The sequence below is a fragment of the Mirounga leonina genome, unplaced genomic scaffold (assembly GCF_011800145.1).
Source record: "Mirounga leonina isolate KUSES-001 unplaced genomic scaffold, KU_Mleo_1.0 Mir_82, whole genome shotgun sequence".
Classification (NCBI taxonomy): domain Eukaryota; kingdom Metazoa; phylum Chordata; class Mammalia; order Carnivora; family Phocidae; genus Mirounga; species Mirounga leonina.
This window is the reverse complement of record NW_023270825.1, coordinates 35,786,607-35,814,585: the sequence shown is the minus strand read 5'-3', so window position 1 is coordinate 35,814,585 and position 27,979 is coordinate 35,786,607. Positions and strand designations below refer to the sequence as shown.

Genomic DNA, 27,979 nt, shown 5'->3' with positions numbered 1-27,979 from the left:
GTTAGTTTCAGGTGATTCAACAATTCTGTACGTTACTCGGTGCTCATCACAATAAGTGTACTCTTAAACCCCTTCACCTATTTCACCCAGCCCCCACCCACCTTCCTTCTGGTAACCATCAGTTTGTTCTCTATAGTTAAGAGTCTGGTTTTGGTTTGTTTCTTTTTTTCTCTATTCATTTGTTTTGTTTCCTAAATTCCACATATGAGTGAAATCATATGGTATTTGTCTTTCTCTAACTGACTTATTTCACTTAGCATTATACTCTCTAGCTCCACCCATCTTGTTGTAAATGACAAGATTTCATTCTTTTTTATGGCTAAGTAATATCCCATTATATATATATACCCCACATCTTCTTTGTCCACTCATCTATCGATGGACACTTAGGTTGCTTCCATAATTTGTCTATTGTAAATAATGCTGCAATAAACATAGGGGTGCTGTATCTCTTCAAATTAGTGTTTTTGTATTCTTTACCACTAGTGGAATTACTGGATCACATGGTAATTCCATTTTTAACTTTTTGAGGATCCTCCAGACTGTTTTCCACAGTGGCTGCACCAGTTTGCATTCCCACCAACAGCACACATTTCCTTTCTCTCCACATGCTTGCCAACACTTGTTTCTTGTGTTTTTCACTTTAGCCATTTTGACAGATGTGAGGTGATACCTCATTGTGGTTTTGATTTGCATTTCCCTGATGATGAGTGATGTTGAGCATCTTTTCATGTGTCTGTTGGCCATCTGTATGTCTTCTTTGGTGAAATGTCTGTTCACGTCTTCTTCCCATTTTTAATTGGATTATTTGGATTTTTTGGTGTTGAACTGTATAAGTTCTTTATATATTTTGGGTACTAATCCTTTATTGGATATGTCATTTGCACATATTTTCTCCCATTCCATAGGATGCCTTTTAGTTTTGTTGATTGTTTCTTTTGCTGTGCAGAAGCTTTTTATCTTGATGTAGACCCAGTGGTTTATTTTTGCTTTTGTTTCCCTTGCCTCAGGAGATATATCTAGAGAGATGTTATGGCCAATGTCAAAGAAGTCACTACCTTGTTCTCCTCTAGGATTTTTATGGTTTCATATTTCACATTTAGGTCTTTAATCCATTTTGAGTTTATTTTTGTGTATATTATAAGGATGTGGTCCAGTTTCATTCTTTTGCATGTAGCTGTGCAGTTTTCCCAACACCATTTGTTGAAGATAGACTTGGTTAATTTTTAAGAAGTGTAAGTGGCATTTTTTATTAAATAGAATAGAATACATAGCAATAAGTTGTGTTTTATGGATTATTAACAGACAGTATATACTGCATGAGAGTTTTTGTTTCTGAAATTCTAGGATGTGGTTGCTATTGAAACTGAAGTAAAATCAATAGAGAAAAAAGTTTCAAAAATCAGAGCTATCCTCTTATCAAAAGAAATATTTGATTTTTCACCAGAAGAACATCTTAAGCATGGGGAGGTAAGGAAGCATGGATCATTATTAAAAACATTTTCTTATAATACTTATTATGTTTACTTTTAAATATGTAATAATATGATGCGATAAAAAGTACTTAGTCTTGCTAGAATAATAGCAAAATAAAGTTGGGAAATAGATAGGAATGACAATAAATATCATGTTTTAGATCATACAGTACTATGTGTAAAAAGATAATTTTCCTATAGGTTTTTTTTTGTTTTGTTTTGCTTTTTCTTCTGAAAACTTCAGAGTTTGGGAGTTTTGCCTTCATGTCAATTCCCAGTGCTTAATAGTTCAAGAGCTTGAGCCTCTAGGTCAAGAGAACTGCGTTCTAGACCCAACTGCACTGCTTACGGGCTATGTGACTGAGCAATTTAGTTAACATTTCTTGGATTCTCTTTTATCTGCACATTGGTATTGTAGTGATTGTACTGGACAATTACGGTGTATACAGAGCCCCTAGCACGGGATCTGGGACATATTAAACAGCATACAGACTTGATTCCCTGTCAGCCGAGCGGTTAGGAGCCCGTGCTTTGGAATCAGGCAGGCCTGGACTCTACTCCCAGTTCTGCCTTTTACAGTCTGACCTCCTCTAGGTCTTCTAACTTCTGTGCACCCAATTTCCATACTGTGACATGGAAGTTCTGATACCTACCTCCCAGGATTATATAAATCCAGAGCTTGATGGAGCAGGTGTCATTCAAGCAAAATATAATTATATTTTTGGGACTTCGGAAATTTGGCAGGACCGTTCAAGAAGCATTTTTTGAGAGCTTCCTGTGGGAAGCCCCATGCTAGGCGCAGAGGCTCGGAACGTCAGAGGTAGTATTTGCCCTTGGACAGCTCACTGCCTGGTGACACAAAGCAAAGCACTAGTTCTGCAAAGAGCGGAGGGGAGCGAAGAGAGGGAAGGCAGGGGTGGTCCAAACGCAGAACCTAGCGCTGATGGGTTACTCTTGCCTCAGGCCTTCTTTCCTGAGACCTTTAGCCTCACAAGTGATCTGAGAGTTCTTTTCAGTCTAAGCCAAGGAAATGCTTTAAAAATCAAAACTATAGATTAAAGACTAAATCATACAGTATTTTAACTTTGAACAGACTCAGCAGTGGCCATTTCTTTTCATTTATGTACCATGCTTATCTGATACAATTAAGGTCATACTTGAAAACATCCGTCCCATGAAGAAAGCCATTGCTGAACTCGTGTCTTACCAAGTGGAACTGCGGTGGCCCCAGACAGGAATGAAACCTCTACCTGTGTTTCAACGGACAAATCAGCTTTTACAAGACATAAAGCTGTTGGAAAATGTGACTCAGGAACAAAATGAATTATTAAAGGTGAGCAGTTTATGATGATGACAGCCAACTTACAGGCTGAAAATGTTTGGCAAAAGCTGGTTTTGTTTTCGGTTTTAATGGTTGGGTCAGTGAGAGTCCTATGACTGTTAGATGCTGCCCTTGTTGATTCCTCTTGGTCTCTTCCAGTATTATTATCCAAGAGGTGACATTTGGTAAAAGAGAGTATCTTATTGCTCAAATTCTCAGTTCTTACTCTTGTTCGGTCGAAAGCACTAAAGCATAGTTATGATCTTTTTGATTCTATCCTATGATTATTGATGAACTCCGCGAGTAAATGCTATGGGGAGAGATTCGAACCTGAGCGGTACAATCTCCTGAGACCCTTACAGTAACCAGCACCATAATAATCTCTCTATACATTTCAGTCACTTTCCTATTAATCATCTCATTTTACTCTCCAACATGTGGTACAGATAGAGTTGGCACCTTGCAAACTTATTTTTACATAAAAGGAGACAAGAGTCAGAAGATTAGATGACTTGCTGAAAGACCACTGAGCTAACTTGTGTCCAGATTAATTTATGTGCAAATAAGACAAGAATTTGAGTTTCTAGACTCCTGGTATCATTCATTCTCCATATCAGGGTCTCTTTCTTCTAACTGATAGCATCTTTCATCCTCTCCACAGAGGGTATTTTTTTTTTTAATTCTTATGTTTTGATTGATCTCCAGGCCCAGGTCAGGAATCATTATTAGATAGAAATTACATTTTTCTTTGGTTTGCATTCCTAGATTAACAGCCACTTTCACAAGAACAGAAAGTTGCTGAAAGAGCCTTAAATTCCACAGACTATTCAACTCCATTGGTAGGTCCCACTCCATCCTCCCACCACCCACTGGTTTTTCCTTATTAGATTAAGTTGGGGTGGGAGAAAGGTTATTTTTTTCCCCTCCTTCCCAACCACCACTTGATTGTAGGGGAGAAAGCTGCTCATTGTCCCTCTTAAATTTCATTCCCATTTAGCTGGCTACTTTGTGTTCTCCTAAGATTTGAAGATATTGTAACCTCTGGTTTGAGTCTTAGCTCATAGAATCTCTCTATCCTGGCTACTGATCAGCAGATGTCATTTCCTAACAACCACAGGGAGAAAAATGATCAGGTACTCTGTGTACTACTTTTTATTATGATAAAGAGAAGAAAACAGAGATACAAATTTGATCTATTCTTTTTAATCTTTTTGTGTGTGTGTATGTGCTTTATTGGTTTCCTGGTCAGGAAAAGAAAATAACAGTTGTAACTATGCTTTAAAGTGGCTTCTTCACAGGATGAGAAGGGGGAAATAGAAGAAGAAATTATCTTTTGTGCCGTTAGGTCTCAAACTGTGCTGCTTAAATCTTCCATGTTATTATGTAAGTGGAAATCAGATGTCATCTCATATATTTCAAAATTAAGTAAGCCAGTGGTAATGAAAATCATTAGAATATGGTACATTTCTTTTCATTTCTATTTTGGATATTGTAAGTGCCCTCATTGTGGAAAACAAGACAAATTACTTTGGGGAGGGCAGTGGGTAATAGAATGTAGCTCATTATCGAGGGTTGGGGAACCGGTGTGTGCAGTGAACCTAGTTACTTATTTCCAGCCCACAGCTAAAATTATGATTAAATATTAAAGAAAATACAAGGAAGAATTCTATGTTGGCCAGAAACTTTGAAGTTTTAAAAGGCATTTTGCTTCATTGTGTAGCATACTTTATCTTTTTTTATATATATATATACTTTCTTTATCTTTCTATCATACTTTGATCATACAGCTTAGTCCACAAATAGGTTTGAGCTTCACTACTTCCTTAACACTAGATTCAATGTGTTTTCTGGTTAATTTTGCCTTTTCCTCCTGCCAACTCAGACTGCTCTTGAACCCTCAGCCTCTTACTCATAAAATGTACATCACTGATCCCGAGGGCTACCGGATGAGGATGTGGCTGGAATGGGAAGACTTCTCATCTGTCAGATCACATGCCCTTTCTGCTCTGAATCAGTGATGTCACCTTTCTGTGTGGAAAGCATCACATCGAGCATGCATTAAAAGAGCATGTACAACATACCAGTAGTTTCATAAAACTTGGCAACTTCATGTTCACATGCCATCAAATGCTTCCCAGAATAAGCCCACTAGACTTACGAGCAAAGGCATGTCGTCTTATGCTTGTACTCCAAGCGCTGCCCGAGGTGTCCTGGCATCTAGTAGAGCAGGAAAGTCAGGTGCCAGCTCTATGAACATTTCTCTCTGTATTTAGGCTTCCATTTTCTACTGCAACCTATGTGGGTGTGTATTTGTTGTAATTGATTGAAACTTGTGGTGGGGACAGATGTTGGAAGTAATCCATGAATCTAGTCCTTAGATTATGACAGATTCTTCTTTGGGGGGGGGGCTCTTTTATAGATCGTCATAAAACAGACCGATGAATGCAATGAAGACATAGAAAATCTGAAGCAGATCTTAAATGATTACTCAGCTGAGTTCTCCCATGAACGTCTGTCACCAGACCAAGCTGCCAACCTGGCACAAGTACAGGTATGTCTCTTTAATTGATTTGCCCTGTAGTTCATTCAGCAGTCGCTTACTAAGCCATTGGTGTCTAGAAGCCTCTGGGATGGTACAGTGTGTTTCCTCCCCTCTTCCAACTGAAGGTATATGATGTGTATGTTCACTTCCCATTCCGATTTCATAAAAGAGGTGCATTTGGGTCTGAATTTGCTCTGCCACCGAAGAAGCTGATGTCACACAGGATATTTGGACAACCTGATTTTCCACCTCGCTTTCTGAGATAGGGGCCAGGCAGGGTGGGCGGGCTGGGTTTTACAGCTAAATACCCTGAACCCTCTTGTAATGAAGAGTTTCATACACTAAGTAGTATTTCCATGTGCCATACTTAGCAATATCCTGTGGACCCAGTTACAGTGGTGTGCATATTAACCCTCTACTGCTAGGATTTTTTGTTTGTTTTTTTTTTTAATTTAGTCTTTGTTTTTGAATTAGTATTTCTTCTTTTTTTTTTTTTTTAAAGATTTTATTTATTTATTTGACAGAGAGAGACACAGCGAGAGAGGGAACACAAGCAGGGGGAGTGGGAGAGGGAGAAGCAGGCTCCCCGCCGAGCAGGGAGCCTGATGCGGGGCTCGATCCCAGGACCCTGGGATCATGACCTGAGCTGAAGGCAGACGCTTAACGACTGAGCCACCCAGGCGCCCCTCGAATTAGTATTTCTATAACAAAAAAACTTGATTGTGTGCCAAGCATTGTAAAGAGCTGCATTTATCCCACTATGAAGCTGATTTGGGCAGGTGAATGCTATGGTATTCAAAACCAGGTTATGACACTTGCTAGCTGTGAGGTCTAAAGCAAATTACTTACAGAGAGGGGTCTAAGGGGACACACCTATTAGGTGGTGGACTCAGTAAGGCAGACTCAACATTAAAGACTCAGTATTGCAAATCTGTTAAATTTCCCATCACATTAAAAAATATGAGGACCCCAAAGAGCTTTGGTTTATATGAATCATATCTATTGATATAGAAAGAAACGAAAACTCAAACATGTAAAAATAATTTAGTTTATTTTAAAATAACAATGATAAACCCGTTACATATTGATAGAAATAACATATTTTTATGGAAGAAATTACAATTTCCAAAAGCAAATGTAGTGAGAGGAGTGACCTTGTTTTACATTCTTGCAAATCTCTTAAATGTCTGGCTTGGTAGAAGACAACTAGATTCTCACCTGCTTCTGCATTCCATCTGTTGAGGTATGTAGTTGTGTTTGAAGTATATAAAAACAACCCAACCTCTCAACAAGATGTACTTGGAAAAGAAAGGAATATTTTAATAACCTTTTTGAAAAATTGTCGACATTCTTTGAAACTAAACTCCAACAAGTAGAAGTTACTCACAGGTTTGTTGTTAAATGGAATCCAAATCCATGTCAATGAACTTTCATGCTCTTGCATTAAGACCCGTTGGCCTACTTGTACTTTGAATGGATCTTCTAACTGTGCATGGTTTTATGATGTCATCCTTGATCGTTTGGAAAATTTTGTTTTGCCAGTCACACAGATCCTCCAAATATGTCAACATTTCAGTAGTTGATATTAAAAAATTCACACTTGCCGGGTGGGAGGATGGGTTAGCCTGGTGGTGGGTATTGAGGAGGGCACATTCTGCATGGAGCACTGGGTGTTATGCACGAACAATGAATCATGGAACACTTCATCTAAAACTAATGATGTAATGTATGGGGATTAACATAAGAATTAAAAAAATCTTAAAAAATTCACACTTGCTAATATTAACATTTATCTTTTCAGAAAAATCTGTTAGTATTTCTATATTTGTCTAGCTTAGCAGCTGTATTTTTCTAAGTGAAAATAGCATTTTATGAAAAAAATGGGTAGTTCAGCTCAAAACTTAAATAACCACACAGAGCTTTTCCTCCATCATCATACTTTGGGACACGGCAGAAGCGCTTTATGTGTACTTTCCACCTTGTCACACAGAATATTAAAAGTGCATGTTCTTTATCAAGAATATTCTTTTAAAAAAAAAAGCATATTCTTAAGCCAAACTGGCTTTTTTTTTTTTTTTTACAGTTGAGCACATGATAGTGAAGAATCTGGTAACTAATATAGTTGATGTCCCTGCCTTGATTCATATGAAGTGCAAGTAGTTTTACCCACCATTGCTTTGCATCATCCTATAGTGAAAAATGGCAGCAGAGTAAAAAGGGCAGATAACATTTTAGTATTATTATGAAAACGATCTTGACCTCACCGAATGGGAACCCCCAGGGGTTCTGTAGATGCCACTTTGAGAACTACTGTGCCTCTATAAGGTTGGTGTGCAAACTGCTGTTTTTCTTAGGGTTATTCTAATGGCTGGCCTATTAGGTCTGTCGGGAGGCATTTTAACTCTGAAGTTTAGTGTTTATTGAAAATGGACACCCAGCATTGCCAACTCCTATTTACTTTAGTTCTCACTTCCCAAAGCAATTACAGGAAGTTTCACTTCAGACAGAATAGGGTTATTGGTGTCAGAATGTGTGCAGGGCTCTGGAGGTGGGTATCAGGGAGTCTGGGTCTGTGCTCCGTCACTGGCTACCTGCAGCCCTGGAAAATTCCTCCCTGGACCTTAGAACTCTCACTTACATGCGGAGACATGGTAGGCTTTTCTGTAAGAAAGGGAATGATTCTGTGAATGTCTGTAGGATGCACGGATTGATGGATGGAAGAAAGAAGGAAGGAACGAACAAACAAATGAACAGGGGTTTGAGGAATATATTAGAAATAAAAATGCCAGTACGGGAAGGTTTGCTGATAAGGAGCGGGTTGTCTTCTGATGCAGCACTCACTGCAGGGCTCAGACAGAGGTGGAATGATGCCTTTCACGGGGGTTAAGAGAGGAGGATGTTCTATTAGACACCTGCTAAGTCCTCCAAATCTAGGATTCTTTAATTCTATATTTGTCTTAGACGGACAGTGGGCAAGGGCCCTTCTGCCACATAGAAGACATTTTATTCCCACCCACCAATCATACACATTTTTAAAGTAATGTTATAAAACTTGGAATCATATGTCCATCATTCCCGTGGTAAGTTACACTTCACGCTCCCTCTATTTGCTTGTTTATTCCCATTTTGTAGGAAATTTTGTGAGAAAAAGTAAATGAATTCAGTAATAGTAAAGACGGCTTCAGAAGCCATCATGGAAGTGTGAGATTTCTCACCTTGTTTTTTCTGAGTGGTTCCTGAATGTTAGTCTGCTTACAAATGTCCTGGGAAACTTCCCGGGCCCTGACCCTGTGTATTCTGGCCATCAGTCCTGACGGGCTGGGAGCCACCTCCTGGTGGTGGCTCCCAGCCCTGGCTGCACACCACAGTCCCCCACAGAGCTTGTGACAAATCTCTGAGCCTTAGCTTGACCCCCAGAGAATTGATGGATCAAGTGTCCGGTGAAGCTAAGTCATCCCGTAAGGGGAGCTTATAAACCCTCACCAGGTCATTTGGAACTGCAGCCAGGATCAGGAGGACCTCTACCGTCCCAGACATTCACTCCTGGATCTGCACATCAGATACCGTAGAACACTCATCACCCCTTATACCAAATGATGCAAGCTCCTGGGGGCAGGTAGAGGCCTCAGAGGGCTCACAGCAATGCAAACACTCTTTCTGCACAGGGAGACATCGAAGGTATGGAAAAGCAGATTCTGAGTTTGAACCAGAAGAAAGAGAACCTGCTGGTGGACCTGAAGGCTGCCATCCTAACCCTTCACCAGCATTTACAGCAAGACCAGCAAGCATTAGAACAAGAAATGCCACCAACCGGAGCGTCAGAAGAGGAGAGAGTAGCTGAGAGGGATTCTGAGTGGAAGGTGGGTAGGACTTCAGGCTGATGTTGGTCCCACTCCCCACAGGAGTACTGAATTGGTGTTATTTGTCACCTGAAAAGCCTGTGGCATCTAGGTTGATGGCCTATAGGAATTTTAAAAGTGGAGCCATCTGCCTGAGATTGTTCACTAGGGAATATAAATCCTTGGGGTGTGTCTGTCCTGAACTCAACCTGGAATTCTCATGCCCAAGTTCCTTGAGGGGTGTGTGGAATTCCACGGGCAGGAGGGTGGGAGCCACGCCTGCAGGATCTTCGTGGTAACCGGTCAGCCCAGTGCAAAGTCAGAAATGGACCCGGCCCCACTCTAAGCCCATTCAGTGTCCACACCTGTGGATCCCATTTTGAACTGTTGGAGGAGGGGCCACAGGGAGCAGTGCGGGTAAAAGGGATGTAAGATTTGACGGAGTCATGATATTTGGCAGGATGAGCTGCAAGTTATTGGACCCAGATGCTGCGTGGGTGGGTGGGCTGCTCGAATGAAATGAGTAAACAATTAGCTACATCAAGGCGCAGCCGGGCCAGGATCCCGGGGATGTTGGACAGCAAACTGGCCACAAGCGTTTGTGCTGTGCCTTTCAGATGAACAAAACCAGTGCCATGTCTTTCCTGCCGGCGCTCACGGAAGAGGCGGAGGAGAGCTCCCTGAAGAGTGAAGTAAGGAACATGATTTTCTCATTACATTGCGTGAGAACTGAAATCTCTAAAAGAAGTTCAGTTCAACGGGAAGCTCTTAAAATGAATAGAAACACAAGGATTTTAAAATTTAATGCCGATGTTTTATAAGGGTGATTGAAGCCGTTCTCCTACATTATTAACGTTAAGTGCATCTAAATTGACTTCAAGCCCAAGTGGGAGAGATGTAATTCAGACGCACTTGTTAGCCTAAGGGAGAAGGTGAAGTTCTTGGTTGGATCCTGACTTCTGAGTACCTTCTCTGAAGTTTGGAGAGTATGTTGTTTGGTTGGCATTCCTAGTGTGCTTTGTGGAACTTTATTTTTCCAGATTTGAATTTGTTTCCCGATTTGTTAGTCTGAAACAGCATTGCCAATATAGAGAGTTGTGTTAGCAACTAATACCACTCATCCTTACGACTTCATTAGAACAGACTGAAGGAGACATGGACAGTTGCCTTTCCTGGTATCAATTTCCATTTTGTACTTTAAAAACAAAAGTTATGATGGGTCTTGTGCCAAAAGGAAGAAAATTGCAGCAGTTTGTCGTCTTTATGTCTCATATGTAACCACTACACACTTTCTCTTCTCATTTTATGGATTGTTCAGTAGCTCTACCATCACACAGAACCACCTGCTTTTCTATAGACTGGGACAGCATGGAACTGAGTGGTAGGACAAGGGAGATCACAGGCTCACTCTGTGCTCAGACCACCAGACAACTTCGTAATCTGAGTATGCCCCTTCACGGCAGAAGGAGTAGCGAGAGCAGAGGAACTGGGGCCGAGAATAGAATGACCGGCCGTCTGCTTCTAATTTAAGGCCTATATTTGTCTCTGAGCTGATATGTTTATAATACCAACTGTTTGTCTTTGGCAACAGCAAAAACACATGTTCATCAGGCCGTTATTTAAAGATAGCATTTAAGTTTACCTTTACCAAAGCAGATTAAATTCCTAAAGCACCATTTTAAAGATCCTTTTTGAGCGATGTGAGCTGACTTCCAACTTTTCAGAATATCTTTTAGGCTTCAGGAAGAGCAACGACATTTAGACTCCTATGATTTGCTTAGCCGAAGAAAGAGGTGAAAAATAGAAGGGGTGAGGGATTAAGGGCTGCAGTTTTACACTGCCTGGTAAACCGAGTTTTACAAGAGAGATGAGTAGGATGCTTTTAGGATGGGAGGAAATTACTTCTTTGCTAATCAATTGATTACTGTGTTAGAATGGAGGTAAGAAAGCAGAGCCATCTTCTGGGTCTTGGTCTTTACTCTGGAAGCATGATAGGGACATGGAGGAAGATAGAGCATCCTCATCTTCTGGAACCATCATCCAGGTAATACTGAACATAATACCTTCGGTGGTTGGGGGCTTGCAGGGACAGTAAAGGAAGTAAGTCCAAAGAATTTCTTGTTTGAAAGACTGCTTAGGGAAGGTACCTGCTGGGGTTGAATTTTTTTAAGCTTCTCACCATTACCTCTGCACAAATTCAAAAACAGCCAAGTACGGGCTTATTATTTGCAGTTCTATTGTGTACTCAGTGATAATAGGAGAGTATTTTCTGAGAACTCCATATGTGAGAATTCAGACTAACAAAACAGGTAACTCAAAGGAGCCCCTCTTTAAAAGTTCACCATAATGTTTCAAAGCATTTAACACACCTCTCTTTTGGGAGTAGTTGGGGGAGGAGTCTCCCCATAATCCTCTTTGAACAAGGTAGTGTATAATGTGTATTAATGTCTTTTTTGCTCTTTATGACCTTCCAAATCTTCTCCAGCCTCTCAAACCAGAGGGCAAATGCCCTCACCTTAGAAAATCATTATAAGCTAATGTGAAAACAATGTTTTCCCCATGTTCCTGAAACATCCCAGCATCATTATGATCCATCTGCCTTGCGCTCCTGTCTCCAGGGCTGATCCCTCCCCCCAGCCCCTAGGCCAGTCCTTTTGTTAAACCTTGGCACTGGGCTCTGCCTCTTGACGGGTTCTTGCCCTTTCTGAGACATAGTCAGTCTCCCCATCTCCAGCAAGTCTTCTCCCTCGTGGTCCCGCCCTTCCAAACAAACTGAGCATCCCAAAGCCCAGACTGTCTTCAGAAACTGCCTTGCACCCCTGGGATGCCCCTCCCTTCCAGCCCGCCTGTAGACCACCTGCTCATCCGCCAGGGCCCTCTCATCTTCCACCTCCTCCAAGAAGCCTCCACTTTCTCTTCAGTCTGGTAGCATTTTGAACCTCAGTTAGGACTTACCACATTTTTATGCACACACGGACACAGTTCAGTGAGTGGCAAGAACTTTATCTTTTACGGATGTATGTCCTGTACTGGGCTCAGCAAGGGACTCTAATGCATTGACTTTCTCTATCCTGCTTCCCGGGGTCAATTACTCTGCTTCCTCTCGTTTGTGGCTAGAAGTCTTTACTTGGAGCTCCTCACCGTTGGCCCCTTTTGTAATCAGATTTTTGCCCCTGACTATGTTTAATCTGCCATTGACATCTAGAACATCAGTTTAGTGTCTTTTTATGAGTCCTAATCCTTATTGATCTTTCCAGCATTAGACACTATCAGCATCTCTTCCTTCCTGAAATGCAGGGATACTTTGGCTTTCTTAATTCTGCACTTTCTTGTCTCATACCTGCAGCCCCTCCTCTATCACCTGTCGCCCTACCCACATAATGGTGGACATTTGCCCAGTATTCTGTCCTCTTCCTTCTCTCATTTCCCTCGGCAGTTTTATCTCCTCCTGTAGGTTTGGTCGTCCCCCTGTGCCAGTGATCCCCACATCAAGCCTCTTGTCTTGACTTTTCCTTTAAGTCTGTTTTACATTTCTACCTTGCTGATAGATTTCTCTTTTTGAATGTGTTTTCTTCATCTCAAACTCATTTTACCACCTTCCTTCAAAATTGGTTCTTCTAATTTCTCAATGTCTGTTTATGGCACCACTATGTTCTCAGAGTCTAAGACAGACTTCAGAGTCATCTTAGGTACCTCACTTCTCTTGGCTTCCATGTCCAATCAGTGGCCAAGTGATGTCCATTCATCCTTCTTCTCCTCCCATGATTTTGCCGTCATCCTGTTCCAGGCAGTTGTGACTTCTGCCCTGGGCTTTTGGAGTATGCTGCTAATTGAGTTCAGAGCCTCCAGTTATTTTTCCGAGTACGTCTTATACAATAGTAACTGATGACTTTTCCTAAACCCATTACCGCTAAGCTGAAATCTTTAATGGATTCTGATTATCTGCTGAGTAAAATACAGTCTTCTTAGCCTTTCCAGACTCTTCATGATCCTGACCTCCCTTTCCAGTTTTGTCTAAGCTTTACTTTTAGTTCTTGGTTCATAGCAGTTCTTGGTTTCAGTATAAGAAGCTGAAAAGTAATATTTTGGTAGTTACTGCTAAATGCTTTATATATGTCATCTTGTTTAGTAATCACATGCATGAGTGGGAAAGGTTACATTCCTACCTCAGAGGCACAGAGAATCCCAGTGAACTTGTCCAAGATTATGCAGCTTGTAAGTAGAACAATCAAGATTGGTCAATTATACTTTTCCCACCACATGATGTTAATTATTTGTGTATATATCATTTTCCCATTGTTTAACCTTGGTTAACCTAATAAGTGGGAGTGCTGAATCAAAGTATACATCCATTTAAAGTGTGACACAATTATCAAAGTAGAAAGTTTGCCCTCTAGAAAGACTGTATCAATTTTATTCCTTCCAGGAATGCATGGAAATGCTGCTTTCTTGACCCCAAACTGACGTGAGATATTTTCAGTTTTAGCCAGACTTATCCAGTGGTTCAAATTACATTTATGTTCTAAGAATGAATATCTCTGTGTTTATTGGCTTTTGTATTCTTGTTTTTGTTTTTTATTTATTTTTAATTTTTTAAGATTTTATTTATTTGAGAGAAAGAATGAGTGAGTGAGAGAGAGAGAGCACATGAGCAGGGGGAGAGGGAGAAGCAGGCTCCCCACTGAGCAGGGAACCCGATGCGGGGCTCGATCCCAGGACCTTGGGATCATGACCTGAGCCAAAGGCGGACGCTTAACCAACTGAGCCACCCAGGTGCCCCTGTACTCTTATTTTTAAAGATGTATTTATTTATTCGAGAGAGAAAGAGAGCGCGTGTGCACACGTGCACAGGAAGGAGGGGCAGAGGGAGAGAGAGTCTGAAGCAGACTCCCTGCTGAATGAGGAGCACGATGTGGGGCTTGATCTTATGACCCTGAGATCACGACATGAGCAGAAACCAAGAGTTGAAACCAAGAGTCGGACACTTAACCGATTCTGCCACCCAGGTGCTCCTACTTTTGTATTCTTTTATGAATTGCTTGCTCATGCCGTTTGACTTTCTTCTCTACCTAGGGTTTGATATTTTCCTTACTGACTTTTAAGGATATATATTAAGGATATTAACACATTGTAAGCTATTATCTCAGTCTGTTATTTCATTTTTAACTTAGGTTATGATGCTTTTAAGGTAAACATTATTATTTTTTATGTTGCTAATACTAGCATTCTTTCCCTTTACTGCATGCTTTAAAAGTCCTTCCCCACTCTTAGATTGGAAAAAGATTCACTTTTTTTTTTAAGACTTTTTATGGTATAACTTTTACATTTATTTTTTATTATTTTTTTTAATCTTTTTTTAAAAATATTTTATTTATTCATTTGAGACACAGAGATACAGAGAGAGAGCATGAGCAGGGGAGAGGCAGAGGGAGAGGGAGAAGCAGGCTCCCCGCTGAGCCAGGAGCCCGATGTGGGGCTTGATCCCAGGACCCTGGGATCATGACCTGAGCTGAAGGCAGATGCTTAACCATCTGAGCCACCCAGGCGTCCCTAACTTTTACATTTAAATAGATAAAGGGGCATCTGGGTGCTTAGTGAGTTGGTCGTCCAGCTCTTGATTTTGGCTCAGATCATGATCTCAGGGTTGTGAGATAGAGCCCTGTGTTCGACTCCACTCTGGGTGTGGAGCCTGCTTAAGATTCTCTCTCTCCCTCTCTCCCCTCCACCCCCCATCCTGCTCACACTATCTCTAAAAATTAATTAATTAATAAACAAATATTAGATACGATTAGAATCCATTATTAGGAGTAAGACAAGGATTTGGTTATATTTTCTCATGAAATGCCTCAGTAGTTCCCAAATTTCATAAGTTAATCTTTCCCCCTATTATTTGAAAGGTGGCCTTTATCATATAACTTCATTTAATTTTAGTTCCCCTATTAATCCACTTAAATAGAGAATTCTGTAGATTTCCTTGTATGTTCCTCATTAACTAGAGAGCTTTGGAAAATTTAAGTCTTTCAAATAAAGACAAACCTGGGGAAGCTGATTTTTTTCCTAACAAACCAACTTTTCCCTAAATGCACCTGACTCTTCTGGACATTTCTGCAACCAGGTGATATGTAAAATGAGCCGGTGCAGGAAGAGTAACTTACATGGGAGCGAGGGCAGGAAGTTTTCTGGACCTCTGGTTCTTTTCTTTACAGGAGGCAGCTGAGAAAATAAGCACATGTGATAATCCTATGGCACAAATTCTTGCACCAGACTCACTGAGTCCCAACCAAACAGAGGAGGTAAGTCCCTGTCGGTAACAAACAAACTGCTCAGGTACCTGGACGAGCATCCAGAGCTGAGAAGCTTTCTGTGTTTGGAATACTTTGCATATTGAGCCAAGAGTTCTTTGTGAACTTTAACATCTTCATATGTGCTGTCAGCCTGGAAAACTGGAAGATTTGCCATCAGATGTTGATCTAGAAAGTAAGCATGGTGCGGAGCAAGGAAGGATTTATCGCTTGCTCACTATTTGTCAGCGTGAACTAGCCTTTCCACCAGCAACTACTTCTTTCTTCTGTAACAAGTGTGGTGTGTGGGGGGAGACTTGCAGATGTTTGTAGAACTGACTGTAAAATGTTAAGGAGTAAATTTAAAGGGTTGGTATTTTGGCATGAAATACAGCCACCACCGGAAAATTAGCTTGCATTTTAACTGAATCCTGTTACTTAGATCAGTGGTGTGTTGATGCAGAAACCAAGCAGTGTGACATTCACTAAGTGAGAGCCGAACTTGGATACTAGAGATTGGAGAAGTCATGTGAAGAATGTGGACTTGTAGATCCCAAGGCATAATGAAATCAGAGACTGAATCCTGGTTCCACTTACTAGTTGGGTGACCATAGGTGGTTTGAATAACCTATCTATGCCTCAGTTTCCCCATCTGTACACTGGGAATAATAAGGGCTTGTGATGGGAAATAATGAGAGGGTGTGTGTATCACTTAGCATGATGGCCTGGCCCCAGAGCCCAATAAAGGGTTGGGTATTATTAATTTACAGTTACATGGTGGAAACGACATAATTCTCTTTAACAAGAAATACTTGTGGTAATACTTTTTAGACCCCTGACATGCACAATCATAAAACACTCGCTTAAATCATTGCTGCTTTTAGAATTTGGGGCTATCGTTTAGAAAAGATATTTAGCAGGGGTGTGATTGTGGAAAAAACTGTGGACTCTGAATTAAAAGATTGCAGAGCTGTGTGACCTCAGGCAAGTAACTTACATGTGGGCCGGAGCTTCTCAGAAGCAAAGTGGTGAAATGGGAGGTGGGGGAATTGCTTAAGCGTTAAATGAACTTGGATTTCTTTGACTATAAAAAGAGGTGGGTGAACTGGTTACTGGCAGGTTTCCCAGGCCACCTTTAGCAATTGCAGTTTCTATGGTTGCAAATATTCTTTTTTTTCCCTCCGTTCACCTTTGGATTCTCTTCAGTTTCAAATAACTAGCAAGTAAAGCCCAGATTAGTTATCCAGCTTCCTTGTTTTCTCATTAATTCAGTGAATTAGTGAAAAAGGAAAGACATTCAATATTGCCATTAAAAAATGTGTTGTGTGGTCTATGATAGGTGCTCGAATAATGTTTTTGAATAAAGAAAGAAGGTCGTCGGTAAATCAGTTATCACAGACTAATTAGTTAATATTAACGATTGTTATCTCAGGTGACAAAAAAGAGGATCCCCACATCTTTGCCGCCAAGAGATAGCAGTATCTGAAAACTAGAAAAGAATTAATCGGATGACTAGCAGTTGGTGTCTGGCAGTAATATCACACAACTGGTTCTTTTTTAAGAAATCAGGATTAAAAAAGAAAATTGAAACCAGGTGACTCCCAAGTATAGACCCAACTGTGCAGAGAAACTCAAGGCAAGGGAAGACGTCCTTAAGAAGATGATTCTTGAAAAAAATATTGACGAAGGCAAGGGAGAAATAGTGTTTTGTCAGTAAAGAACACACCTCTGTGAAGTTAATAGATGGTCAAGGGGGAACAGGTGCAACTCAGACACTTCTGCGAACGCAGCTTTCCTGATACCCACCACGTGTGTGGAAAATGGGTATTTTCACACCCTGCATGTTGTTGTTACCACTTGCCTATTTTGTTTGCTTTTGTTGTACTAGAAGTTCTGTGTTTAAACAAAATTCTGTAGTCATTGGGAATTTTCCTGCATTTGAGTTGAGTTAGGGTATACATTTGTGAACAATTTTGTTTTGGTTGCTAATGTGTAGTTAGCAAAGCCTTATATAGAAAACATCGTATTTCATCATACTCATAATCAATAAAATATTTATTGAGATCAATAATTTTTTAGAGAAATACACAAATTCCTTAACCAACTGAGCCACCCAGGCGCCCAGAAATACACAAATTCCTAAAGGAATCTCTCTAGAAGGGTTGATGTGATCTTTCTATGTTTTGGAAAAGGATGTGGGAAGCAAATATATATGTGTATCAAATCTTTTACTTCCAAATTGAAATTATCTAATATATATTTTTAAAAGATTCATTTATTTATTTGTCAGAGAGAGAGAGAGCACGCACAAACGGGGGGAGTGTCAGGCAGAGGGAGAAGCAGACTCCCCGCGGAGCAGGGAGCCTGACGTGGGGCTTGATCCCAAGACCCTGGGATCATGACCTGAGCCGAAGGCAGATGCTTAACCAACTGAGCCACCCAGGCATCCCTGAAAACATCTAATATATTATTAATAGAATACTTGATTTGGTACCTGGAAGAAATTTTTCTTTTTCTTTTGGATCAATAAGCAACCCAGGTGTTGCAATAAGAACACATCTTACATCATTCTTTCTTTATACTATAGTATAAGCACCTAGTCCTTAATAATATTTGAGTATCTAGACAGTGAAAAGCAGTTTCAGGGACTCTCTCTGAAGAACAGGAGAAAAATTTCCAGATTACCCCACTGAAGTTCATTACTTGACTCACATTACTTTTAATAGGGAGAAATTTAGATGAGTAATAGCATTGTATGTTGGGGCGGGGGGGAAAGCGAAAATATTTTAAAATCTACTTGTTAAGTGTGTGGCACATTTCCTTGTATCCCAGCCGGGGTGTAAAGAGCCTTTTTTTTTCTGTTTGATCAGAGCTCACCGCAATGTAAGCATTGCTTAATCATGTGTCACACACATTCAAACCCCGGCCAATTCGCTGCGGAGTTTCCGACGCACACACCCACACGCACACCCTCTCTCACACACTCACCTGTCTCCTGGGGCCCGCTCGCTGTTTAATGAACCGCGAGCCCGTTTGCGTCCTCCGTGCCCGGGAAAACCACCTGTGTACATGGGGCTCGGCTGCTCGGAAACCTGGAGCCCCAGGTCACGTGATCGTTGCTATGAGTGTGGAGGTGCATTTTTCTTTCTTACTTTTTCTGCCCTTATTTGTTTGTTTTCTAAGTGGGGGAAATGCTGGGAGTTCACGGGCTTTTGCAAGCTCAAATGTGCACACTTGGGATTCCGTGGCTTTTCACTGCTGGATTATCTTTGGGTTTATCTTAGGGTGCCACACGTCCGCTCAAGGCTGCCGCTCTGGGCTTTTCTGATGAGCAAGGAGCGTTTGAGGCCACGGTGGAGCAATCTAGGCCCAAGCCTGCGGAAGTCCTCCATGCCTGCAAGACCCAGGTGGCCGAGCTGGAGCTGTGGCTGCACCAAGCCCACGTGGCGTTTGAGCCGGAAACATTAAATGCAGACATGCAGCAGTTGGTGGAACGGCAGCTGGTGGGGTGCCAGGTAAGGCCGAGGGCTTGGAGTTCAGGGCTGGCCTCTGCACCAACCCCCTTCCAAGACTGGGCAAAGTTCTCTTAGAGCAACAGCGTGTTTCTTCCTGTTAACGCTGACCCCTGTGTTTGTCTTGGCCTCAGGTTTTTGTTCTCAGGGGAATTCTTTGAGGAGATTTGTGGAAGCAGAGTATTTGGAGAGACGGGAGCGGGTAAGAGCTCGGAATGTAGAGTCCAGATCCAGCTCCGTCACATTAACCGTGAACTTGGGGACGTTAACTTTCCACCTCGTATTCCTCACGTGGTCGGTTATCCCCTAGAACTTTGTCAGGGTTGAATGAGATAAGGTACAAGAACCAGGGTCGGGTGTAGCAAGTACATAAGAAGTGCTCAGTAAATGCTGTTATTTGTGTTCATAATAAGTTCCTTAGAACTTCCATTCTTCTGAAATGAAGCCGAATATCCGGATTTGCAAGATCGCAGATATAGCATAAATGGGCTTTGCTGCCATTTTACTGTGAATGCTCCTACTCTTGCTGAGGGGGGTGGGGACAGGAATATAAACTTCCTTGCCGTTAGTTGTAACATTTGCTGGCTCGGCCCAAAGGTTGGGATCTCTGTGTCCCTCCAGGGAGAAGCTAGAATGACGACATCACCGCAGCATAATGAAGTGTCACAATACCTGAGGCGCCTTCCCCAAGGATGGTTAGATCAGCCTTGGTCCGATGTCTCGGCCTGATTGGCTCTTTTGTCTGCCGTAGCGGACACCAGGAATGAGGACACCCTCTCAGAGCACCCCCATATCACCCGGCCACAGGGAGCTCCTCCCACGATAGCCCGTTATGGGGTTGGGGGTAGCCCATCCTTGGTCATCCCCTTTCTCCACTTGGGCCCACAGTCTTACAGTATCCAGTGCCTGCCTCATGGGGTACCCAGGTGGACAGGCTGACCTCCTTCCCCAGGAAGCTCCCCACCTCTGACCCCCAAAAGTCAGCTCTTGATAGGGCAGGTTCGCTTTAATACTGGCACTATTCGTGGTCTGGCTGACGAGGCCCAGGCAAGTCTGGAAAAAACGGTACTACGGCACAGAGCCACATTGTACTAAATTGAACCTGAGGTGTTCGAGATGTTGAGTCCCAGGATAGATTTGCCAATTGATTGCCTTGCTGATTTCGTTGGGCACCACCAGAATCCCGTTCTCATGCCCCTTGTAGCACGGTCACGGATTTGGGGGCTGTCAAGGGAAAGACACAACCACAAGGTGGCAGTAGAACACAGCCAGCTTTCTTCGGGCAACATTTTGGCGGGAGTTCAAGGCCTGGGGAAATCCCTCTGTACAGGTGCCCTTCCAGACACTGTGGCGGGAAATGGCGGTGGGACCACGACCTCGAAGCGGGGGAGGAAGGCAAAGGAACTCCCAGGGGAGCAGGGAATCCAGAGGGGCTTGTGTGTCTAGGTGATGTCAGAGAGCTCCAAAGGGCAACAGAGGCTTGGGTCTTTTAGAGCCCCAGAGTTGTGTCTTAATGATAGGGGGCAGATGTGGGGTCCCACTCTGAGTTTGGTGCCAGTAGGATTAGAGCTGATGGCTCTGGCCTGCTGTGAAAAAATAAGCAACCTAGGGACCAATGTACCGGGGCCATCTTTGGCTCATTTATAGAACACCATGGCACATACAACTTAATATTGAAATATATAAAAAGCCTCCCAGGAGCCTGTAAAAAAACATGAAGTTCCCAGTGGGAAAATGTCCAAAGGACAGGAGCGAACAGATCAGTCCAGAAAAAATTATATTGGGTCATTTAATATTTGAGAAGAAATGTTCAGCCTTGATTGTTAAGAACATGTGAATCGAAACAGCTGTTGTTTTGTTCTCATGTTATATTGGCAAAAATTGTATCATCCTGGAAAACTCTGGATGTACTGTTCTGATTGCCTCCGTGTTTTGGGAGGTCAGCTGTCAGCATATAAAATGTCCATCTTATTTGACCTAATAACACCATTACTTTAAATGTGCCCTCCGAAAATAACCCAGAAAGGAGAAAAATGTTTTTGGCAGTGTTAATTGCAAACGTGACGAACTGGAGCCAGCTTAAAGGCTTAACCAGTAAGGAAGTTACATGAGTCGTGGAATATCAACTTGCAGCTAGGAAAGTGGGAATCATGAAGCATATGTCTGTAGACACATGAAAAAGTATACATAAAATAGCTAAATGGAAAAAAGGAGCACAAAATTACAGTACATCTTGAGACCACTCTAAAACCTATGATTACATATTGTTCAAGCTTAGAAGAGTCTGTAGAGGATACAAGAAGTTTGCTTGGATAGAGGACTTGTAAGAATATATTCTTTGAAAATCTGTGTGTGTTTGTTTTTAAAGATTTTATTTATCTGACAGAGAGCACAAGCAGGGGGAGCGGCAGGCAGAGAGAGAGGGGGAAGCAGATTCCCCGCTGAGCAGGGAGCCCGATGCAGGGACTCCATCCCAGGACCCTGGGATCATGACCTGAGCCGAAGGCAGATGCTTAACCGAATGAGCCACCCAGGCGCCCCTGTTTTTGTTTTTTGAGATTTTTTTTTATTTCAAAGTAATCTCTACACCCACTGTGGGGCTTGAACTCATAACCCCAAGATCAAGAGTCTCATGCTCTGCCCACTGAGCCAGCCAGGCACCCCTGAAAATGTGTTTTAAGGATAATTTTTCCTTCGACACAACAAGTTTTAGCGTACAGGATCCCAGTGCTGGAATGGGAATCAGAAACCCGCCGTTGCGTTGTGTGCTCGGCCAGTTGGCATGACCGTTTGGGCTTCAGAGCCCCAGAGGAGGGCAGACTTGATCTGTTGGGGAAGAATACAATGACAGTGACTTACAGGGAAACTTACTTCAGCTAGCTGATTTATTTTTAGATCCGTGTGTAAGTTGGCCGGTTTTATCAATGACTAAGTGTTTTAGATTCCAAATTATTTCTTCTGTCATCTTCTGATATTTTGGAAGTTTATATGGACTTGAAAAAGAGAAGGAAAAGATCAAGGGAAAGAACCTTCCAAGAGTTCCGTGAAATTCTTTTTCTATTATGACGCGACACTCAGATTGCAACAGGAAAAAGTTAGGAAAGTTCGCGGGGGGAGGGGTGGAATAATGATAGTCGGCATAGACTGTGTGTCAAGCACTGGCTAAAGTGCGTGGACTTTAACTCTTAACTCCTCAGAGTAACCCTAGGAGGTAAGTTCTGTTATTACCCCCATTTTACACATGACTGAAGGCACATTCATGTAAAACATAAGGTGCTCAAGTTTACCCAGCTAAGTGGGATCTGAACTCAGTCTATTTCCAGTGTCTGTGTTTGTTTTTGTTTTAAGTTTGTTTGTTTATTTGTTTAAGTAATCTCTACATCCAACATGGGATTCGAATTCACTACCCTAAGATCAAGAGTCGCATGCTCTTCCGACTGAGCCAGCCAGGCACCCCAGTGTCTATGTTCTTAACCACTTTGCTATGCTGGATACATTCAGCTGTCTTTTCTAAAGTGATTATAGAGCCACTTAGATTATTTTGGAGAGTGACGTCTGCAAGTTGGGGTTGGTTTGGTTGTACCCCTGTCCAAAAGCTCAGGAATTACATGGAAATTGTTGTTTTCCCAAGATCCCTTCTAATCTGTGTTTCTGAGACTTGTTACATATACTAGGTAGACAGAGTGAATCTAACTCATTTTAGAGTATAATGCTTGTTCAAGACCAAAACCATGAATACTTAAATGATTTTGTTTCCTAGGCCATGCTAACAGAGATCGAGCACAAAGTTGCCTCTCTGCTGGAGAGCTGCACAGATCGAGGGCCGGGAGACAGTGGGGCCACTCAGCAGGAGGCTGAAGCTCTTTCCGTGAAATTAAAGACCGTCAAGTGCAATTTGGAAAAAGTCCAGATCATGCTTCAGGAGAAATACAGTGAAGACCAGGTAAAACACAGCCACATGTAGACGGGTGTGGGTAGATAATATGGGAGAGCTACCAGGAAGAAATCTGGCCGAGGTGGTGAAACAGCTACAGAAAAATTACACTAAGTAAGAAAGAATGAAGCCTCTTAAAGCTATAAGGGATGGTCGTATTGATTCTTGGTACTGATTCCATTTTACCTTGAAGTTTTCCTACCTAGGCTGCTGTTGGTGACAGCGTAGGTTTGGTTTGGATTGGTTTGATCGGATTGATCGTTCTTGCTAGTAATGAGGTGGTGTGAGCCTCTTCATAGAAGAAAGATAAGTTTTAAAGGAAGTTTGTGACTCCAATTGACTGGAAAACGAAGCTCTTATAAAGATTAAAATTTGACATCAGGAATATAAAACCTGTTTCCGGGGTCCTTTTTGTTATTCATTTACAAATATATATACTGATCAAAGTGTCATACAGTTATAGTTTTCTTGTGACTTTTGAAAGAGTTCTGTATTTATAAACGCAAATATGCATCTGTGGGTAGGGTCTTCCTATATAAGATTTGCATCTGTACTTAGGAGATGGTGGTTCCTACTCAGAGGACTTACATTCACAGAAATAGGATTGACTGCAGAAATAGGATTGACTGCAGATACACAGGCTCTACACTTCCCTTTCATCCTCATGTGGTTCTCTCCTTTTAAAAAATATTCTGGACATAAGGGAAATTTGAATGCCTAAGCATAAAGCTGCATCTCTTTTTTGTTTTTTTGTTTTTTTTACTTTGTTCTTAAAACAGAAAAGCAGTACATTTCCTGGCTTTTAGTAATTCATTGGATGAATTACATTGAGGAAGTAAGATGACCACATCATCAAATATAATGGTTTTTTGCAGTAGTTTTGAAATAAGTACATGGAATCATAGTATATAATTGCAGTAAATTTCAAAATACAGTCACTTTATATAAAACTTTTCCATCATATAGTCTCATTATTAGAACTGAAATAAAGTGGGTCATTTTTTTTAAATAGTGTGCCATCATAAATTTTTTTGCAGCATTCTGCCACTCTAAAGAAACCTGCAGAGCATCAAAATGATCTCCAACCAGATAACCTTTCTACATTTGAATCTATTGTAACTGAAAGGCCACAGTTCAGCAGACAAAAAGATTTCCAGCAGCAACAGGTAATTGCAGCCCCTAACAGATATAAGGATAAGAATAAAGCTTTCTGCATGGAATCTCTTTGAACTAAGTACCAAACTGCCATTGGGGTGTTTTCTTACGTGACTGGATGGAAAGTGTGATATACGGTTGTTCCTACATGTTGAGCATGTGCTGTAGGAGCTGTTTGCTTTCATCTTCTGCAGGTGGGGATGCTCTAACTTTGCTACTTTATTAACTTGCACCTTATTTCAAACTAAGCAGATTTCTTCAGGGTGAGCTTACCTCTGTAACTGTAATACCTCTTTCCCTACTATTTCAAAATGTGTTGGCATATTTTGGGGGATTTTCCATGTGTGTAATATATATTGTGATATATACTTGGTCCTTGTGTGAATGTTTTAAGTAGGTTTTTGAGAAATAAAAGTTAATGAAAACAAGCAAGCAAGAAAGGGAAATAGTAAATAATAAATTAGTAAGTGGTTCAAAATGAGATCTCAACAGAAAAACCATTGGGCATTAATTGAAAACTTTGGACTGTTTGAATCTCACTCAATTATAGGTTCTGGAGTTAAAACCAATGGAACAGAAAGATTTCATCAAATTCATCGAGTTTAATGCCAAGAAAATGGGGCCCCAGCATTGCCAACCTGATAAAGATACAACTCAGAAATCATCTGAAAGGTAAAACATTTTTGGAGTTGGACATTCAGCAAGTTGTATGGTTGGGAGAATTAAGGGCATTTCTTTTTAAATCACTTGTAAAACATTGTCTGAATGTAATAAAATTTCTGTATTTTGATGATTCTTTTCACCTTTTATTTTCCTTTAACAGCATTAGGGCATCAAGTCCCGAAAATGATGCTCTAGACTCTGTCTTGCCAACTCAGGGCCAAAGTGGGGATAAGTGGCAATATTTACATCACGAACTTTCATCAAAACTCGGGCTTCCGCTACCTGAGCAGGTGCAGCCTCAGGTCAGTGCATGCCTGCGCATGGTGTAAATAATAAATAAGCATGTTTATCTTTGAAAATGCAACAGACGTTCATTAAATACACATCTATGTTCTGCATTATGTAGTAGTTTATTTTCAGAAAGCAAAGATGCCCAGTGCATTTTTTCATTTGACTCACCCCTTTTTGCCCTCCTGGAAATCTGCAGTAAAGGCCACTCCTTCGCGCTTCTGTGGCACCCTGAGCTTCCCTAATTATAGCTCTTACCATACCGTGTGTCTGTTTATTTGTCTGTGTTCCCCATGGGGTGGTATGGGAAGAAAGACTGTGTTTGCCTGGTTCACATTTGAGTGCCTGGCACAGTACCTGAAACATTTTCAAGTCTCAGTTTTGATATGTTGAGTAAATAAAGGAATGAATAATATAGGTTTAAAAAAACACTTTAAAAACAATACAGTGCTATATTACTGTCATTCATTCATCAAGAGCTAATTTGGAATCTGCAGTGCCAGATTCCAGCCCCTCTTCCAGTGGTACCTGTGTTCCATCAACATGCTCTCTTACTGCCATTGTAGGTTTTATTCATACTGCCCCAGCTACCGCTGGATTTCTCTCTAACCAGGGAGCCCGTGAGCAGAATAACACTGTGGCTCACAGCAGTCAAGCTTTTGCCTTCAGCTTTGCACTCAAGCAGTAGAACTTACCACCTTTTTCACAGGTCTCCAGTCTGGTGGGAACTTTTCAGCTCTGTTCTGACGAGAACCTTCTTTGACCTATTAATGTTGAATTAAACTCATTGGTAGGGCTTCAGTCTTGGTTTCTCCTTGTCTTACATACTGTAACATGTATATTGTTTGTTTTCCAACAGTAGAACAGCCTCAGGAGTTCTTTTCCCCAAGCAGAGTCAGATACCACCTCACCCTGGGGCTTTGTATTTATTCGTTTTCCAGTTTGAAAAAGGAATGAATTCTGAACCTTTCTCTCTGCTAAAGTCACAGCACATTTTTAATATTTATTTCATTTTTCAGTGATAAATCAAGATGCAAATCTGTCCCTGGAGGTGACTGTGTTCTATTCTAAGAGTTGGCCATATACCGGGGGCCTACCAGTAAATGGGAAAAGAAACCGCTAACCTCTTAACATGAAGGGTATTGCTACTAAATTGAAATATTAGTGATTTTACTCTGTTTTTCAAGTGATGGTTTCTTTTCCCTCATTTTGATATTAAATGGACCCTTAAGTATCTCAGTAAGCCTTCTCATGACCTTTCGAAGCTGTCCACAATATTTAAGATTTAACTATTTTGTCTGACAAGTGACAAGATAGAAACCCTGACGTGAAGGTAACACGTGAAGGCAATTTTGCAGTTTTCCATTAACATCACCAGGATCTCGAATGGTAATAAGGCTTCCCATTTTCATACAGGTTGCCACAAATATGAGTGTTCTGCCCAGTGTGAGTGTGTATAACTTTAAATGCCCAACAACTGAAGAACTGAAAACATACACCACACAGCTGGAAGACCTGCGTCAAGAAGCCAGTAATCTGCAGACCCAGGTAGCAATGTCACGTTACATATTCTCCTCACTGCAGTATCAAAGAAGAAGGGAAATGGGATGCTGTGAATTAGTCATAATTGTCTTTATTGAATAAAGAATAGAATACATAATGGAATGGGTCCTGCAATTGCAAAGAGAATCTATCTCTTTTGCCAACTCACATTTGGTTAGTGGCTGCCTAGAGCATCATGTACAAAGGCTTCTGAACCCACATCCAGGATTGGCAGCAGCAAGGAGCGTTGTTTTGTTTTGTTGTTTAAATATTTATTTATTTATTTATTTTAGAGATAGAGAAAGAGAGCGGGGCTGGGGGCGGAGGAACAGAGGGAGAGGGACAAGCAGACTCCTTGCTGAGTACAGAGCCCAACGGGGGGCTCAATCCCAGGACCCTGAGATCATGACCTGAGGTGAAACCAAGTGGACGCTTAACCAACTACAGCACCCAGGCACCCCAACAAGGATCATTGTTGATTAGTATTGTCTGAAGGGGTGCTCTATGATTGGAAGGGTGAGGAAGGAGGGGAGTATTGACAAGATTTCCAACCTTGACTAGATTTAATGTTGAAATGGTATGCTGCATAGTGTTAGGTGTCCACCAGAGAAGATGGTAGGAAACAGAGCCCAAATTGGGCTGATTACAGTTTTGGCTTGCTTCTAAATTACTTGTAACTGGTCAAGAATTCAGGGTGATCATGGGTAAAGAAAAAGGGGTTGTTCTAGCAGCTTATGCTAAAACCTAAGGAGATCTGTGGCTCCTGAACTCACCAGGGCACAGTGGCTCAACCCTAGGCCCCTCCCCCCTTGGAGTTGTACATCTAAGGGGGCCTTAATTCTCACAGTCAGCCCATAAATGACACTTCTAACTGCCCCCTGCTCCACAGCCCATCCCGATCCTTTTTTATTGAGCTATAACTGACACATAACACTCTTATTAGTTTCAGATGTATACCAAAGTGATTTGATATTTATATTTATTGTGAAATGATTACCACAATAAGTCCAACATCCATCACCACATAGAGTTACAAAAATTTTTTTCTTGTGATAAGAACTTTTAAGATCGACTCTCTTAACAACTTTCAGATATACAATACAGTATTATTATCTATAGTCACCATGCTGTGCCTGCCATTCCTATCTTTAAAATATTGTACCTCTTTCCAATCAACCCCTTCAAATGTCTTGACTTCTTTTCCTTCTCCAAGCCATACTTGATTTCATTAACCTACTTTCTCCTACATTAAAATGTGGGAGGGGCACCTGGGTGGCTCAGATGGTTGAGCGTCTGCCTTCGGCTCAGGTCATGATCCCGGCGTCCTGGGATCGAGTCCCGCATTGGGCTCCCTGCTCCTTGGGAGCCTGCTTCTCCCTCTGCCTCTCTCTCTCTCTCTCTCATGAATAAATAAAAAAAATAAAATG

At 41.5% G+C, this 27,979-nt stretch overlaps 1 protein-coding gene across 10 annotated transcripts in view; it reads left to right on the top strand.

Annotated features, from left to right (window-relative positions):
* Nucleotides 1-27,979, top strand: part of SYNE2 (spectrin repeat containing nuclear envelope protein 2) — a 325,741-nt gene that overhangs the window by 210,607 nt on the left and 87,155 nt on the right. For 7 of the 10 annotated variants that reach the window (XM_034992810.1, XM_034992812.1, XM_034992813.1 and 4 more), the window contains 13 exons: nt 1,348-1,470; nt 2,626-2,808; nt 5,216-5,347; nt 9,004-9,198; nt 9,795-9,869; nt 11,111-11,221; nt 15,384-15,470; nt 18,743-18,973; nt 22,731-22,913; nt 23,942-24,070; nt 24,610-24,731; nt 24,883-25,024; nt 26,427-26,558. In XM_034992810.1, the coding sequence (XP_034848701.1) occupies nt 1,348-1,470; nt 2,626-2,808; nt 5,216-5,347; nt 9,004-9,198; nt 9,795-9,869; nt 11,111-11,221; nt 15,384-15,470; nt 18,743-18,973; nt 22,731-22,913; nt 23,942-24,070; nt 24,610-24,731; nt 24,883-25,024; nt 26,427-26,558 (1,845 nt within the window). Of the gene's footprint in view, nt 1-1,347; nt 1,471-2,625; nt 2,809-5,215; nt 5,348-9,003; nt 9,199-9,794; nt 9,870-11,110; nt 11,222-14,165; nt 14,184-15,383; nt 15,471-18,742; nt 18,974-21,622; nt 22,182-22,730; nt 22,914-23,941; nt 24,071-24,609; nt 24,732-24,882; nt 25,025-26,426; nt 26,559-27,979 lie in introns of those variants that run through there. The other 3 variants (XM_034992811.1, XM_034992815.1, XM_034992816.1) reach the window with 3 other exon arrangements.